Source organism: Mastacembelus armatus, chromosome 4 (assembly GCF_900324485.2).
Source record: "Mastacembelus armatus chromosome 4, fMasArm1.2, whole genome shotgun sequence".
In the NCBI taxonomy this organism is placed as follows: Eukaryota; Metazoa; Chordata; class Actinopteri; order Synbranchiformes; family Mastacembelidae; genus Mastacembelus; species Mastacembelus armatus.
In genome coordinates, this window is record NC_046636.1 from 1,309,698 (window position 1) to 1,329,123 (window position 19,426).

Genomic DNA, 19,426 nt, shown 5'->3' on the forward strand with positions numbered 1-19,426 from the left:
ACACACACACACACACTCACGTACTGTTGTCTCTTTCTGTGACTGAAATGAGCTTTTTCTAACTTTTTTTTATCTTTCAATGCAGATAAAAGTTAAAAAATAAGTTTAATAGTTAATGTGTAGTAACGTGCTACAGTTTAATATCAGAATACATGAGTATTAATGCTTTTCCTAAAGAGCACGACAGAGGCAGGTCACAGCAGCTGCTAAATCTTTGACCTCAGTGTGGTGCAAATGTTAAATAGAACAACATATCCACACTTTAGTCGTGTTAAGGTTCATCCACACAGGAAACAATAATTCTGTGTAGGGTTGGGTGTGTTTGGGCTTTTGGCGTGTTCTTTGTGCTTCTTCATGGGTTTTAGGTCATTAGTAATGATTAATGTGAGCTGCTCCTGAGGTCAGAGAGCCTTTAGGCTCAAATCAGGTTCTAAACTGGGTTCTAGTCCAGTGTGCACAGAGCAGAGGTTCCCAGTACAACTGAAACACGAGTCTCTCCATTTTCTCCTCCCTCCCTCACAGGTAAGCAGCTGTTGCCTCTGTCCAGCAGTCTGCACGCCGGGGTGAGTCAGCTGGCCTGGCAGGGGCCCTCTGGAGGCTTCGCAGGGCCCGGGGCTGTTGGGGGAGCAGCAGGAGGAGAGGGGAACAACCTGGTCCGCATGAGGAGCCAGACCCTGGGACAGTCTGCCCCATCGCTCACCGGACTGGTCAGTACAGAAACACAACACACACAGCAAAACCATGTGGGCTCCCATGTGGACATGTGATTTTCTTTAATTAAGAAAATATTATGGTGAAATAATTTGTCCACTCAGCCTGTGTGTCATAGTGTTTTTTCCAGAAATTCAAGAACTATTGTTTTCAGAACATTTTGACCTTGTTGGATTGTTACCTCATTTTGTTTACATCATTATATGTGTGAAAAATGGTCTACAATTAGCCCCACGTGTGCCGCCTTAGGACTGAACCCTTTCTGCATGATTTTAGAAAACCCAGTCTTAGATGTGGTCTTGTAAAAAAAAAAAGTATTTAATGCAGTCTGATACCTGCAGACTCAGTGTGTCAGCTTTGCTTCCTTTGGGTCCCGATGAGTGCAGAGAGGCAGACCAGGATGACTCAGGCTTTCACAGCCACCAACACACACACACACACACACACACACACACACACACACACGCACACGTCCAGTTAACATGAAGTAAATGAAATGCAGTAGGATTGACAGTCTATTGCTGTGTGTAGTATGTACTACATGTCTGTACAGTGGGTTAAGCTGCAGCTCAGTGCAGCACTGTAGTCCCTCAGTTTGTTCAACTCTGACACCTGCTGGTTGTAATGGGGATTGCATAGGACTCTCTGCACTGGTCTTCCAGGGTTCAGTGTTTCAGTTAACTGGTCACTCTGACCCACTGGTCAGAGTGGGTGGCCAGGCCCACCAAATGTTTGGTTTACTCACGATCACTGAAAACTACCAGTATGATGTCTAAAGACTTGGCAACTTCTCGTGTAGATGTTAAGGATCTTTCTTTCTTTATGAAACCATTTCTGTGTTTTAGCTGTTTTTGGATCAGAACTTTAACGTCTCACACGTATAATGAGGTGGAACTATGATCTGACACACTACTGTTATTCAGTCACTCTGCTTTGGACTCAAAACCTGAGGACTAAACTGATCATACTTATCTCTCCTTTGGCACTAAGTGAAAGCCAAGTAAGATCAGGCTTCAGTTAAGAGGTTAAATAATGAAAGAGACAATAAACTCTGATGGAGCAGAGGAAATAATTAGCTCTCACCTGCTGGGTCCTGCTCAGGCTCAGGAGAAGAGTAAAAACAACCTCTGAGGCCTGTTCATCTCAAACAGCTGCTGAAAGCTGCCGGCAGATGGCAGCAGTGTTTAAAGTGAGGAACATCAGGAGCTGTGTGTCATATCTGCAGTGTGGCTGCTGTGGGTGTGTCTGTAAAACTCCAACCCTGTGAAACATATAAAATAAGAGTTACAGTTTCACAAAATCCCAGCAGTCTCAGGCTGCACATAAAGTCCATAAACACAGCTCCAGGGGTAAAGATACGTTCTTTTCAGTGAATGTGTGGACAGGCAGTTTTGAGGACCACCGTCTGTGGTGAGTCTTACTGGGACGAAAATCCATTAAGCTAAAATGAATTGTTTTTGGCTGGTTTGAATAATTGGATTTTCTTTTCCTTCCTCCCTGTGCGTCTGGGAGGGATTGGTCGGTGCTGCCAACAGGAAATTGTAGCTCGGATTTAAAATGGAAAGTATGATCTGTAGAGTTATTCTAGTTGAGCAAATAATCGCGGGTTATTATATTTCTCAAGGGTACGTTTATTAATGTTTTCCTTTTTCTTGGCAGACTCCTCCTTCTCTTCTTCACACTGTTACTCTACTGTTTCACTCACTCTCTTTCTGTTTCTTAGTAAACTGCATCTTACCCAGTCCAGTCCAGTGTTGTTCCTAAGGGTCACGGCTGTCAGAGTTTTTATATTACAAGGCTTAAAGCTCCATCTCATGGTTTGAATTGACTCACATTAGGATTTAGGAAGAACACCTGAGCCCCTCTGGCTTACTTCCCCTGTTTTTCACCAATCTCTTCTGCTTTTCTTCTTACTTTTTGTCTCATCTTTCATAAAGGGAGATTTAACAGGGTTGTTTTTTCATTTTTCCAGTAGTTTTTCTCAGCATTTAGACTTAATGTATAAATGTTGCTGAATTAACTTCTCTATTAAAGCCCCTTCAAAACAAAATATTAGGAACTTAATGAGTTGCAGCACAACTGCTCTGTTGGGTTTCATTAGGTGTGCAGGTGTACCCGGTGAAGTGGCCAAGGAGTAATTCAGTCTGTTTTGTTAAGCGTCTTTGCATCGGACTGAAATACAGAAATGTTTTTATGATTTGAGAAAAAAACTTTGGAAAATCCAAAAAAATAAAAAATCTCTGCAATGTGAGGAAAACATTACTTGAATAAAACATGAAAATCTTCCTCACATTGTCTCAGTCACTGCTGTGACATTTATTTCTGAGAGGCATCCCTGATGAAGAAGGTCTAATGTTTCATTCAAGGAATAATCCTAAGATCTGACCTGTTGGCATCAAAACCGTTAGTGCAGTTCTTGATAATGAAAATGAAGACCACAGTATGATTCCATCTGTATTTGGGGAAACTGGTCTGATTTACCTGTTTTTCTTTATTTTTTAACCTGAAAATATTCCAGTCAGAATAAATGTGAAACGGCACATAGAAGAAAAATGAAAACCCTTGTCTGCCGCTGTAATGGCAGTTACAATATAACATCCACCATTAGCGTCATTATCATCCCAGTCAACAGTTTAATGTGGACTTTCACTGAGTACACCTGTGCCAGGTGGTATAAACTCCTCTTTATTGAAGCTTCTAAGGAAGAGCCTTTAAAGGAAATATCCATCTGTCAGCTGCCCTGGTTGACATGACATCACACGTAAAATCCCTTTAATGCAGCTACAGGAAGAGGATTAGTGTTTAAGAGCTTGTTTGTCCCCTTGGTGTCGGGATTTTAAAGAGTGCCAGGCCTCCCAGGATGCTAATGGCCAGAGAACGTCCACCCTCAGGATCTGTCTGTGAGTTGTTAACACCTGTGTTTCTGTTTCTGTTTCTGTGTTTGTGTGTTAAATTAAATGATTGGGGCTCGTGGAGAGTGTGTGTTGGGGGAAACATTTGTGGACATCCAGATGGTGTTTACCTCTTGAGTGATAGGCGAAGGTCTGATTGCCGATGCTTCTCCTCCCTGACACACGTCTATTTCAGCGGCTCTATGTGTTTTCCCAGGGAAACAATCAGTTATTGCCTGGTAACCACAGATAATTTGTGTGTTTCCAGTGAAATGTCCCTAAGTGCTTGGCACCTGGACAGTATATGAACACACACAGTATTTGGAAAGGAAAGAAAATGATCCTTTCTTTGTGCAGAGTCCCTTTGTGGGTGCAGTCCTTTCACTGAGCAGCTTCATTCACTGAAGAGGTGAAACTTCTGTAGCAACACACAATCAGATTAGCATATTATTAGCATTTGTTTTGGAGGAAAAGAAATAAGAGACTGCTGGAGGGGAATACAGGGCTGAACATGAAAGTGGAGAGCTGCTGTATTTTTTTGTTTGTTTTTGTACATTAAACACAGACTCAGCGGGGAAGGAGCCACATACTGTACATGGGAGTTTTCAACAAGGAAAATACATCAAGAATCAACAAGATAACAAGGGGAGTTAAAAAGCTGTCACCTTCATGTTTTTGTTTACTGCTGTGGAAATAGACTGTCTGACATTCACTGATGTAAACAGGGAAAGAGAAGTTTTCCTCCACAGCTCCTGTTCAAGCTGTAGTTCCTGAGAGAGGGAGAGAAAGTACCAGTTTCATTTCACAGCTCAGCAGTGCTTTCATTTATGGTTTTCCATTTTGCTTTTGACACAACATCAATATGAATCATGACGTGTCAAAGTGTTATTTACCTGTGTTTTTGGTCCTAGCATAGTGCAGCATGTATGAAACATTAGCTAATGTTTCTGAATGTCCTGCTTGTAAAAACACAGATTCAGTTTTTTAGCGTAGCAGGAAGGGGCAGTGGGAAACCACTAGCCTGACCCGGTCCAACCTAAAAACTACACCTACCAACTCATCTAAACCTGATGAATTAACACGGTGTATCTGCTCTAAGCTGTAGACTGCTTTAACTCTCATCATAGACACAAACAAAGCAGTAAACAAAGCCTGGGATAAACAGACCTGAGGGCAGACGTACAGCGTGTAGGCATTTCTCGGCCTCAGTGCCCCCACCTTCCTGGGGGGTGGGTGGGTTGGAGCTACTGGAGAACAGGCTGACGTAGCTCCAGCTTAAATATACATGAGAACATGATGAATAATTTCTGAGCTCTTACCTTATCTCCTCTGCTGTGACAGAGACAATAGTGATGACGGCTGGCTGAGCAGCATGTCAGTCTCTCCTATTGTTTGAGTAGCACCGCTGACTGCATCTGCACCTGCTCTCGAACCTGCTCAGTTCTGATCCAGGTGTGTTTGCTAACCTGCATGAGAATGTGTCCAAAAACATCACGACACAGTGGAAGACATGGCATATCATTGTTTGGAGCCCAGGTCTAGGCCCAAACCTGGCCCTTCCAGTCTCTCTGTAGAGTTTACAGTTTTGTACCTATATCGCCATTCAACATCTGGCCCACTGGTTTCTTAGCTTATAGAACTAGCTGATGGGGATGTTTTTGTTTTTGGCCAGTTGCAGCAGTTAGTGCTTTCCCAGGAGTTTGACATTTTTGTAGTGATTTAACGTGCTTATGGCTTTTGGTACATGCAGCTATTGCTGTCCAGGAGCTGCTGGGCTGTGGCTTGTTCTGGAGCAAACGGGTTTGTTTCTGACTGAAAGACTGTTCCTGGTAAAAAGCACAACAGCACCAAGGCTGTAATGTGCTCTGAGGGTCGACACTGTGGGGATGACTCATGTTGAAGGTTGGACTCTCACAGTGGAGTGTTTGTGTGCTTCATGCAGCTTATCTCCTCCATGCATATGGAAAAGATGTCTGACCTGCTTATTTTCACACACATGCACACACACACCTCTTCATCATGCCGCAGGCTGTCAGTTGTCCTTGTCATCGGCGTGATTCATAGCTAAAGAAGGAAACGGAGTTCTTATTCTGTTCTGACTTCACCTGCTGAGAGACAGCAGGACACACATGCCCGTCCCCTTTCAACACACTCCCATATGCTCTGTATATACTCTGTAAGGATACGCAACACACACATTCATTTAGGTGACGTTCTGCAGAGATATAAGCAGGTTTTTATTTATTTTTACACCAGTAGGTTCAGAAAGTAAAATTAGCAAATCTTTGATTTAAATCAGGAAGCGATCGAAGAGCTGGTGAACAGGACTATGGTGCTAACTGTGAGTCTGCTGCAGTTAGTGTGGGTCAGGACAGTAATATGACCCACCAGGTGAAAACTCTAAGGGACACTGACTCGTTAGCTTTTGTATTATTAACCTGGCTTTGGGATGTAAGAAAAGGCCACATAAGGAGAAATGTGATGTTGAATACTGAAAACAATGGGAAGGATAACCGGTATAGAAGACTGGAATAGATGATGGATAGATTTGTCTTAGTGTTATTGTAGAATGGCCTTTTCTTGGATAGTACGTTAATGTATTAATTAAGTCATCTCAATGAAACCAAACACAGTCTGATCATTTGGATCGTCCTTCACTCTGTCTTTAGTACAGCTGGCAGACATGAACACAAAAGCTTCCCCTGTGCTTCATGCTCAGGTTAATGTGGAGAATATGTGCTTTGAATCCATTCATTTGTAAATGGAGAAGCATTTTCCCAACAGATGAGACGTTTCTTGTATAATATCCTTAGTTATGAGACAGGGTTTGAAAACCTTTGACCATTATGACCTAAAATGACCCGATACAGACACATGCTGCAACCACGTTTCTGCATTGTTGCTGTTTTATTCATTCCCCTTCTGGTTCTGTCCTCGTCTCTCTGTCTTCACTGTATTCAATGTTTTTCTCCCTCCTTTCTCTCTACTTTCATTTCTTGATCCTCTTTAAGTTGGGAAGGAGAGGCTTAAGCTTAAGAGGAGTCATTGCTGTGTTAATGTAAGAAAGTACAGAGCTGAGTTGAGCTGGCAGGCGAGCAGTAACTGAGGTCCAGGTGAGAGACATGACTGCAGTGTCCTTGTTTGAACTTGGATGCTGCGTTAGAAAAGAGATGCAGCAGAAGGCTCTTTTAGTAATAAACAGCTTCATTTCAGACTCTGTCCAGTTGTTGTGAAAGCTCTGGAACATTTTGTGACTTTTTACAGATATTCTGTTGTCAGGGACATTTGATGAATTATCTTTTCTCTCAGGGAATATTGAGCTCACACATATATCTCAGGGCCTTTTCTCTCTACAGATAATCATGCTACAAAATGTTTGCATATTCATTTTTGGGTTTTTCTGTTTACTTAATAAGGAACAGAAACTCTGAGACCAGGTGGCTCATTTATTTTAAAACATTGCCTAAAACACTCAGATGATAGAGCAGTTTCCTATTTTGATCTGGCATTAATGAGATGTAGAATAGCGTGTCATCAGCATAGAGGTCGTTGACAGTATAATGATAATGTCTCCTAGAAGAAGCTTGTGTGAAGGAAATATAGGACCCAGAATACTTCCTTGAGGGACTATTGGGTTATTGTGTTAAAAACCTGCTTCAGTTAACACAAATCTGAGCTAAAGTATAAAGAAAACAAATGAAATATGACAGAGACACTGATCTGATGACTGAAACACAGTGATCGACTGTGTCAGGTGCTGCAGTTACATCTGAAATAACCTCATTAACAGTTATCCTGAGGTCATTTACTATCTTGATTGACTTACATCTCCTACAGAAATTATTTTTATTTATGAATCTTCTACCTACAGTTTGATCCTGTTGGACATTTTCTGGAGGTTCACAAAAATAAATGACTTTGTTTTTATATATTTATAAAATTCTGAAGATTCTCAGATTTTGAAAAATCTTTGATATCACATCTCTGTGGTACTCAGTACTAAAGTCACATGGGAACCTTCATTTCTAAGTTCATAGTTTCAATGGCATGGTATGTTTACACACAAGTGTAATGCCTGCTGTGGCTGCTAATGTAGTTAACTGATACGGTGAAAATATACTGTTTGTAGCCCAGTTTTTTGAGTGAAAAAGAAAAAGTGGCACGTTGACGGCGAACCATGAAACTGTTGATACACACGAATGAAATCTCCTGGCTGTTGAAAGCGTTCCTGAATGTGTTCAGGGTTTGCGTTGTCTTGTTTCGCTGTCAGATGTGAAGGGCAGGGATGAAGCCGTGAGGGCTCCAGGTTTGACTTCCCTCTCACATCTCACACCTCAGCGGGCAAGAGTTTCGACAACTCCGGCGTAGCATCGTGTGATGAGATGGAAAATATTATGCAGGAGGAGGGATGGAAGGGAAAAGAGCACTGCGATGATGGACAGAATAAATAAATCAAGCCACAGTGTAATAATAAAATGCACTCGGGAGGTGAGGGAGGGGTGGAGGCGATGGATCAGTTAGATATGGAGGTGAACTGAAGATCCCTGTCTGCTCTGTCAAAAGAAGGAAGCAAAAGAGGAGCATTCACTGAAAAATTAAGGCACATCATTTGAATATTTTTTGCATAATTTGAACAGTTCGAGGTGTTTATACACATCTCCTTATATAGTAGTTCAGAAGGTAGGACTTCAGAAATCCTCTGCAGGGATAGAGAAGAAGCTGGAAGGACGAGCATCTCAGCAGCTCCATCGGGCCTTTCCAAACCTTTGTCAGTGCAGTAACTCTGGAAGCTGAAGCAGGTCCAAACCCTTATTTTCTCAGTTATGGTCATATTCTTAATGTGTTCCTTAATTACAAGACTTAAATGGGCTAATAAATAAGTGATTCATGCGACTGGTCTCACATAACAGAAGCTCTTTATTCTCCACAGCAGGAGTTTCAGGGGATTGATTGCACAACAAACTTGTCTATTTTGCAGAATTACACTCATGTCCTTTTAACTGTGCAGCCCTGGGGCTTTATCTGCTTCTCGCTCCTCGTTTGTCATCCCAGCAACCATTACAATTTTTCCTCTCGGTGACAGAATTTAATTGGGGGAAAATGTGAGTGTCTTCAGCGGTGCAGAGGCCCTGGAGTCGCCGGCCAGGGGCCTGCTGCACCTGTAATTACCACCGGTCTCTTGTGCAAATCTACCACCTTTTCTTCCTTGAGTCTCCTTTTCTGGCCCTTATTCTCTTTTTTTTATTTATTTTTTTTACTGTATTTATCATTTTCTCCACCACTTAGTGTCTCGCTCTGGCCTCACATATTCACTGTTTTCTAATTTGTTGCTGCCATTGACCTTCACACTTTGGGTTTCACCTCCTGCTTCAGAAGCAGCAAAGAGCTTTTTAGCCTTCAAGCCAAGAATGGAAAAGTGGAGACCTAAGTGTTTTTCCAGTTTGTGTGTGCCTGCAGATATATTAACCTGACTCCATTTCCAGCCCTGCAGATGTTGCAATACTTTGCAGCTAATGGAAAGAAATGAGATGGTCCATTCAGTCTTTTTCTTTTTCCTTTTTGGTTATATTATATATTCAGCTAATTACCTCCTGCCGGCACATGACAATCATCCACAGAAACGCACACTAGAATTAGGTTTGCTGCTTCATTTGCTTCCACTTGAAATTTGACTGTATTGCGTTAATTGCCTGCCAATACACACACACACACCCACACACACTCATGCTAAAAGTCACCTCCTGTGGTGAGATCCAGCATGACTTACTGCAGACACCAATTAGAGACAGACCATGAAAAATTAAGCGTCTGCATGCGATCACTGCACATTTGGAATTCACAGAGGGAAAACAAAGCACAGCATCAGCCGAGGCTGCAGGCAACTAATTTCTCTGCAATAATTAGCCAGCGTGAAGAGGTTTAATTTCCAGGCTTTTCTGGGTTGGTTTTTCATCTGTGACAAGAAGCTTGTTTCAGGTGGAAATTAACACTTTTTGCTCTTGGAAAGTGTATCTATTTACAGACTGCTGACCTGGATCTAAATGAAAGTAATGGTAGGTCTGTTCACAGGAAAATCTAGATGACACCTACAGGTGGACTCATAATCATCATTAGTTTTGTATAATATTGTAATCAACAGGCCAGCAGTGACTAATGTGCACCTGTGAGTAAACATTTGGTTATAGCTTCCACTAACACAACCAGAGTTTAGTGCTGAGTCCCTATTTTATGTTTTCAGCTCAACCGTGCATCACAATCAGATGTTTAAAACATTTCTGCAGCTCAGCTTCCATTGGATGGAAACCAACAAAATGTATGAACGTTTGCTTCATCCAGTTAGGTTCATATGTCTGAGGGGAGGGTTTGACATTTCTGGATGCTGTATAGGTGATTTAGTTAAAAAATACTTCCTTAAAGTGCAGAGGTTGTCAGGCCTTTAGTTCCATTCTTTGGCTGTTGACGATAGAGAATTTTCACCATTTATTTCCCTTCTGCCCACAAACAGATTTTTTTTTTTTTAAATCCCAGCTTCTCATTGTCATTTGACCTGATGGAGTAAATCCAGAATCCAAAAAGTCTTCAAACCCACATTGTTTTGTTTTTCTCCTTCCATCCTTAATACCCTTTCACCATTTATCAGTTTTATTCTGCCTGTCTCATTCACCCTCTTATCTGCCTCCACAGTTCCTGTGTTCTGCATCTGTCTGCCAGTGCATTGTGTTTAATTTGAACCATTGAATTAGCCCATGGCGAGGTCGTGCCTGTTGTCAGGCATTAGCTCTCTGTTGAAATGGATCAGCTACTGCAGGGCTGTCTCTCTCTCTCTATATATGCCTTTTTCCTACCTCGTCACTGCCACATATTCCAATGTTTGTGTGTGTATCAAGATACAAGGTGAGACAAGATGACAGTTTAATGATGCCGGTGCGGCTGGTGATTCGTTGCAGCGACAGAATAGATCAGCAAAGAAAAATGGAGCGTAAATTAAAAAGCAGAGCTACTGGATGGTTTAGTAAACATAACGCAAGGGTCAGAAATGTGGAAACTGTTCAGTCCAAATAGAAAAGTGAAGAGTACTGTGTCTTTATGCCTGTGCATGTGTGAGAGCTTTCTGTTGGTAGCTTGATGCCTGGGCCTCAATATCACACCCACTTAAAATGCCACAGCACATTCTCAGCCCTTCATTCATTCCTCTGTGTCTATGTGTGAACGACGGCCTGCTAATGAACAGAAAGCATGTTAAAGAGTCAGGAACAGGATTCAAGTCCATTAAACATCAGTTTTGTCTTTTTGTACATTGTCAGATCAACAGTGTAAAATATTGAACCTTTGTTGTCTCAGAGGGAAAGTTATCTTGCTGCCAGGTGAAACCACACAGACCAGGTGAGATGCTAACATTTAGCAAGCTCATGCAACGTACAGTAGCAATATTCAGCGAGACAGCGTGGTGTGTTTTATCTCAAAGTTCACCAGACGAGGTCCTGAAGAGGTTTTAATGATGGGCAGCACAGTAGATGTTCCCTCAATAGGACCAGCGTAGAGATAATGGAGGGCTGGATTGTTGGTCAGTGTCAGGGAGGTGCAAATTAAAAGGTGTTCACTCTGGACCAACAGCCACGTTATCTTTCCTGCTAAATCCTCACCAATCTGTCTGTTAATGTCAATCACAGACACTGACTCCCTGATCCTTTGCTCACCCTACACAGAAACATGCACCCTCACAGAAGCTCTGAGGAGACACTCTGTCCATGTCTGTCCATGTCCCCTGGGTTACTGTCCTGATCTCTGAGGTGATGTGAACGTGCTGGTTGTGTCCTTGTGACTTGACTCCTGTCCTGTGCAGCCCTAGGCCTCAAATCAGCGTCGTCACTGAGCATGCCTGCTTGTTTTGATCATCTTTGGGAGGATGTTTGTGTGCGTGTGTGTGTGTGTGTGTCCGGTGGGGGTAATGCAGCCTTTATTTATTCCCACACAGCAGATAAAAGCGGAGTGGAGATAAAGTGCAGCTCCTCTCTGGATCCCCACAAGCCTGTGCTTTGGTCTCACCACTGTTTACTCCAGCAGCTCCAACTGCACAGTTCACTGTCAGAGGAGAGGGGATACACATGTACACACACTTTTTCACAATGATCACAGACACTCAGCCTTGTGAGAGGAGTTGTGGGTTTGGTTATTGGGCTGTTTTTTGCTTTAGGCACTTTTCACATTTTAGTTTTTCAGAGCGTACCCTGGTTGTTTTGTCAGGTATCTGGGAGAGGTAGTCATTACTGTGGAGTTGTTGTCATGCATGAGATTCCCTTTGATCCACTGTGTGAAACGTATCCACAACAAAGTAGTTCTGCAAACATGGAAGATAGTATTTTTTGTCAGTCACACCTGAGAACATCACATCACAGTCCAGCAGCAAGCGAGATGTGTTTCTCCATGGATAACCGGGATAAGAGCTTGTGTCTCATTGTGATGTCTTCAGATTCCTTAGTTTGTCCAAAACTCAGGTTTTTGGCTTTCATTGATAAACAATAGACCAGGCTGCGAAGCCCTCACCTGTCAGCCCAGGTGTGAAAAGCATGGAGCGTCTTTGTGCTTGTGCTGGTTTCTCTGGTTTCCTCTGAGGACGATCACCGTGCTGTGCTCTGCTGATGGATGATGGTTTACTCCAAGGATGTTCTCAGAGATGAGCAAACACAAACATTCGCTCTCCCTCACTGTTTGTTTTTCATTAGCTGCTCTGTGTTTCTCTGCTCTCTCTGTCGGGCTCGTTTTCGGCGTACAGCACAAACATTTCACTGTTACAGAATTCTTTTGTCTGACTGAAAGTGGCGTCCGTGACTGGAATTTCACTTTGGTGGAAAGATGTGAGCCTACAGAAGTAAAAAAAAAAAGAAAAAAAAGCTCCTCTTGCTTTGTTCAAATATTTCATTTTTCTTTCCCTTCTATCCAGGTAACACACACACACACACACTTTGACACTCTTCATATTGATCTCACACACAGCTCGCATTGGTTAGTGTTTTATTTATTAGACTGTACAGGACACACACACACACACACACACACACACACACACACACACACACACACACACACACACACACACACACACACACACACTTTCCTCTGCCTGTTTTGGATAAATGGACCTGGCACTGTGACTGAGCTACTGATTGACAGGTGGACTGATTGCGTGCAGGGATTGATTAACAAGGTCTAGTGAGGCGGAACTTTCTCCTGTCAATCAAAACAGGAAGTAGAGCATGTCTGTTCTAATTATAGAGGATTTTTATTGGCTTTCGCCTCAACTAGTTTGTGTGTGTGAGTGCGTGTGTGTGTGGTTCGTGTCTTTTCCTGGCTCTTTTAACAACCCAATAAATAAAACTGAGCTGAGCTGGTTAGAAATGAAAGGCTTGATTTAAATGAGACCCATTTAATGGAGGTTTAGAATGACCAGCTGTGTGTACACATGTTTTTATTGCATTGTGGGGACAAATTTAGTTAAAGACCATTACTTTGAGGGCATTTTGGCATTTACGAGGACATGACATGGCGTCTGGTCCTCAGTCCAAAGAGCTGTTTGAGGGTTCAGATCTGGTTTTCAGATTCCAGAGTGTCATCAAATCTATAGCAGCACTCCAATGTGTGTGTGTCCGGTTGTAGTCACATTGTGGGGATTCGACACCAGCGTCTGGTGCCCACCATGTAAATAATGCAAATATGGTGGTTATGGTTGAGGTTTGGATCGGTCTCCAGGAAGGAAATCAATGCAAACTCCCCACAATGGGTGAAAACAAATGTGTGTGTGTGTGTGTGTGTGTGTGTGTGTGTGTGTGTTGTTTATCCTTATGAGACGATGTTTTTAGCAAAGGCAGTAAAGGTTTCATGCAAACCAAGAGCAAAACAAAACACGCTGACATAGTGGAAATGATGAGACGCTGTAACATCCATCAGCTTTTTAGTCATGGACTGATTTGTTATAAAAATCTGTAGGTTTAGGATCAAAACATGAAGATGTATTTTTATATGAACGTTCGTTTATGGTCTTTGTTTAATGAAGTTGTGGTTTGATGTACTTTTCTGCTACTTATCTGATTTGTTGTGGGTGTTTTTCTCATTTGCACTTTCAGATGAGTGTGTTTGCATGTTTGGTGTCTTGCACAGAGACCAGAGTGTCGCACCCACATTGCATGAGGTGGCAGTGCAGGAATAAACACACACTGAGGAGGTCTGAGTCTTGTGTGGGCTCCTGAGTATTTGTGACTTCCTCTGGTTAATGTACAGAAGCGGTTGTGATCAGTGTGAAATTAATAGGGCTCATTATTTTTATTGATTTCCTTTTCAACAAGAACATTTGGAGATTCACTTTAAATGCAGCCCTTTTGTAGTTTTACATTTTTCAGGACTTGTATCTGTAGGATCATCAGCAGATCTGTTTTCTGTCTGTATGTAGAACCATGTTCTCACCAGTTTATTGCACGAGTTCTAAGTGTAGAAACAGAAAAAGCATTTATGTATGGCAACATAAAACCTGGACTGGGCTGGTTCAGGCCATCAAGCTCAGTCGACACGGGGCAATATCAGCCGACTGAACATTTCCCTGATTGTTTTGAAAGTGAAGCTCCCTATCCATTAGGTCACGATGTGTGTAAGGCGTCAGCTGTTTGTCCCTGTCATCCATCGACCACGGCTTGGAAACAAATGAGGAGCAGGAGGAAAACACCAAAAACAAAGACATGGTTTGAACAGCAACATCAGTCGTATGGAATTATTATTATTATTGGCTGCAGAATGACAGCAGGTGTTTTGGTTCTGTTCCCAGTGTCTTTTCCAGTATCGTGCAGCCAGTTTGTGTTTCCCAACATACATGTAATGAGCTGCGACATGCTCTGTATTCATGGCAGGGGACCATTGATGGGTTTGACAACTGCTTCATTTAGTTTTATTAGCTCCTAGTCAGGCCTTTTGTCTTTTACAGTAAACACACACACACACACAAATGAATAGTTGTTAATTAGGAGAGTGAGCTATGGCCTCTCTAATGGAGCAGGACAGGGACAGTCTGTGTGGTGGTGATGTATGGTTTTAGGTCTGAGCTGACCCACCAGTCTCCTCTGGTCTAAGACCTAATGTCCAGCATCAATCACACTAACAGGATTAGACATGCACTCTCTTTCTGGCTCTATCACTCCTGTTTCCCCTTTCGTTTGTCCTCCCTGCCCAACAGATACAGCAGCTTCTCTTCTCTACCTGCACTCACAGTCTTCATTTCCAGCCACAGGTCTGGGATCAGTCAGCTGATATGTGATCTCTATCGACCACATCAGAAAATCCCACTGCTCTCCGTCTCACTCACTCCCGACCAGTGTGTCCACGCTTTCTTTCTCGGAGCATTATGCTGCCAACCATCCATCACTGCACACGTATTGATCTGTACTGTGGGCATTAACTGTGAGCAGGAGCTCCTGAGTGTGCTTGTATCTGATGGTGTGTGTTTGTTTTACTGCAGCCTCAAAAAATAGCCTCTAAGTTTAATCAGCATCTGATTCCATCAACAAACTGAACATCAAGTACAAGACGCTGTTTGTTGTTTTGAACTGTGTTAGAGAATAATTCATAGGTCTGGCTCTGGATCTGTCTTATCACGTTAATCCAAATATGTTTAGGATTAGCTGGGCAAAAAAAAAAAAAAAATAATACTCATTTATTAATCATGTAACAACAAAACTGTCAAACCTTTTGTGGCTCTCAGAACTAGATCTGTTGATACAGATGTAGACCAAATAATGAATCAGCTCAGTGAAAGAAGAAAACATTAATACTGCAGCAAATAATGATTATTTTCTTTCCATTACTCTCTCTGAATCTGTTGATTCTTTTTTGGTTTACAGGATTAATTATTTCATCTATAAAGTGTGAAACATACTTTGTTTTGTCTGAACAGAAGTCCCAAATATAAAATATAAATTTTATTCTCACATGAGATAGAAAAGCTCGGTATTTTTTAATTCCTCTAGTCAACAATTAATCAACTACAGTTGTCATTGTTACTGTTGATGAATTAACATGTATCTGATTCAGGGTCAGTGTTATATTTGACTTATTATTATTATTATTATTATTATTATTATTATTATGTGTTCAGTCACACAGTATCAGGTCATAGCAAACCCTGGTGAGTAACTTTATTATTTCCCAGCAGTTATTACTCCGACACTGTCACTGCAGGAGCCTTGTTGTTTTCTGCTCTGTCACATTTATGAATATACTGCACTAGAGTCATCACTAAATAAATATGAACTAATAATGTCCTGTTGTTTAGAAATAATTTGAAGTCGTGTCTTGTTAACGTACAGATGCGCAGTGAAGTGTCCGGACGTTAAGTAGGGGAGCATTTTACAGATTTATAGCAGGTGTAAATAAGGTCAGTGAGTCCAGCTCCTGTATGTTCTCCTCATTACACTCACATATCTGCAGCACAGAAATCCTCTGGGAGGTTTCAGAAAATACTTTCTTCTAGCTGGTTTTCATGTCTCACTGTGAGCTAATGCTTTCTGCTTCAACTCCCTCACACTGCAGACATCTGAAAGTGTCCTGAATCCACAAGTAGTCATTTAAATGCCACTTGGAGGACACTTAGAAGGTAAAGTATTCATCTCTAACAGCCGTGGGTCTCGCAGAGTGATGTGGCGCCTGAAATAGAGGCAGAATTACAGAGACCAACCTTTTTCTGTCTTACTTCCAATAAAAATACATTTGGAGTGTTATAAGACAGTCGGTCAATACAGTTTCTGCAATGTCAGCCAGATAAAGGAGCTTGGACGAACAGAGATGTTTCAGAAATCCATCAAAAACCCTGGAATACTTCACCTGAAAGCTTTAAAGTGCTGGTTAGTATTTTGGAGAGTGGAAACCAAGTCTGGTTCAAATCAGCATCTTTGGAATTAAGCTGTCAGGACATACAGGTTTTTGAGTAGACTTGCATTGCTTTGTTGTTTGTTTCATCTTCAGTGGTGGTTTGTCATCATTCGCACTGTGATGTAAAGACAACACTTTTACACTGTGCCAATGTTAAGCAGTGATTGCAGCTCAGCATCCATCACTTCTTTTTTCAAATCAATACCAAGCTGCTGTTTCTATGGATCAATTCCAGCATTCAAGGACATGCCTGAGTAACCACAGTGTCCCCAGAGCTGACGGCTCTACCAGGCACACTGTTAACTCTCTACATGTACGGAAACTATGACGGTATGAAAATGTTAACTCTACACGTACGGAAACTATGACGGTATGAAAATGTTAACTCTCCACACGTACGGTAACTATGGTGGTATGAAAATGTTAACTCTCTACACGTACGGTAACTATGACGGTATGAAAATGTTAACTCTCTACACGTACGGAAACTATGACGGTATGAAAATGTTAACTCTACACGTACGGTAACTATGGTGGTATGAAAATGTTAACTCTACACGTACGGTAACTATGGTGGTATGAAAATGTTAACTCTACACGTACGGTAACTATGGTGGTATGAAAATGTTAACTCTCTACACGTACGGCAACTATGGTGGTATGAAAATGTTAACTCTCTACACGTACGGCAACTATGACGGTATGAAAATGTTAACTCTCCACACGTACGGCAACTATGACGGTATGAAAATGTTAACTCTCCACACGTACGGCAACTATGACGGTATGAAAATGTTAACTCTCCACACGTACGGTAACTATGACGGTATGAAAATGTTAACTCTCCACACGTACGGCAACTATGACGGTATGAAAATGTTAACTCTCCACACGTACGGTAACTATGACGGTATGAAAATGTTAACTCTCCACACGTACGGTAACTATGGTGGTATGAAAATGTTAACTCTCTACACGTACGGTAACTATGACGGTATGAAAATGTTAACTCTCTACACGTACGGAAACTATGACGGTATGAAAATGTTAACTCTCCACACGTACGGTAACTATGACGGTATGAAAATGTTAACTCTCCACACGTACGGCAACTATGACGGTATGAAAATGTTAACTCTCCACACGTACGGTAACTATGACGGTATGAAAATGTTAACTCTCCACACGTACGGTAACTATGACGGTATGAAAATGTTAACTCTCCACACGTACGGTAACTATGACGGTATGAAAATGTTAACTCTCCACACGTACGGTAACTATGACGGTATGAAAATGTTAACTCTCCACACGTACGGTAACTATGACGGTATGAAAATGTTAACTCTCCACACGTACGGTAACTATGACGGTATGAAAATGTTAACTCTCCACACGTACGGAAACTATGACGGTATGAAAATGTTAACTCTCTACACGTACGGCAACTATGACGGTATGAAAATGTTAACTCTCTACACGTACGGCAACTATGACGGTATGAAAATGTTAACTCTCCACACGTACGGTAACTATGACGGTATGAAAATGTTAACTCTCCACACGTACGGCAACTATGACGGTATGAAAATGTTAACTCTCTACACGTACGGCAACTATGACGGTATGAAAATGTTAACTCTCCACACGTACGGTAACTATGGTGGTATGAAAATGTTAACTCTCTACACGTACGGTAACTATGACGGTATGAAAATGTTAACTCTCCACACGTACGGCAACTATGACGGTATGAAAATGTTAACTCTCCACACGTACGGCAACTATGACGGTATGAAAATGTTAACTCTACACACGTACGGCAACTATGACGGTATGAAAATGTTAACTCTACACACGTACGGCAACTATGATGGTATGAAAATGTTAACTCTCCACACGTACGGTAACTATGACGGTATGAAAATGTTAACTCTACACGTACGGAAACTATGACGGTATGAAAATGTTAACTCTCCACACGTACGGTAACTATGACGGTATGAAAATGTTAACTCTCTACACGTACGGAAACTATGACGGTATGAAAATGTTAACTCTCCACACGTACGGAAACTATGACGGTATGAAAATGTTAACTCTCTACACGTACGGTAACTATGACGGTATGAAAATGTTAACTCTCCACACGTACGGCAACTATGACGGTATGAAAATGTTAACTCTCCACACGTACGGCAACTATGACGGTATGAAAATGTTAACTCTCCACACGTACGGAAACTATGACGGTATGAAAATGTTAACTCTCCACACGTACGGTAACTATGACGGTATGAAAATGTTAACTCTCCACACGTACGGCAACTATGACGGTATGAAAATGTTAACTCTACACGTACGGCAACTATGACGGTATGAAAATGTTAACTCTCCACACGTACGGAAACTATGACGGTATGAAAATGTTAACTCTCTACACGTACAGTAACTATGACGGTATGAAAATGTTAACTCTCCACACGTACGGAAACTATGACGGTATGAAAATGTTAACTCTCCACACGTACGGAAACTATGACGGTATGAAAATGTTAACTCTCCACACGTACGGAAACTATGACGGTATGAAAATGTTAACTCTCTACACGTACGGAAACTATGACGGTATGAAAATGTTAACTCTCTACACGTACAGTAACTATGACGGTATGAAAATTAAATCTAAAAAATTAGTATTAGTAGTATTATTCTGCACTTTAAACCTAACAAATGAAATCTTAGATGGAAAATCTTTAAACACAATCAACCAAAGCTTTGCTGACAGCAAATTCAATACGACAAGTCCAAAGCATTTAATTCCAGCTTTTTGTATTTTGGTGCTCGGTGCCAAAATGTTTCCTCCCTGTTTAAGCAGCCTTGTGTTGCTGTTGCTGCAGTAAAGAGGTGATCAA

At 41.6% G+C, this 19,426-nt stretch overlaps 1 protein-coding gene across 1 annotated transcript in view; it reads left to right on the forward strand.

Annotated features, from left to right (window-relative positions):
- Positions 1-19,426, forward strand: part of mast2 (microtubule associated serine/threonine kinase 2) — a 125,926-nt gene that overhangs the window by 26,125 nt on the left and 80,375 nt on the right. The window contains 1 exon segment of the mRNA XM_026322992.1: positions 523-707. Within this exon segment, the coding sequence (XP_026178777.1) occupies positions 523-707 (185 nt within the window).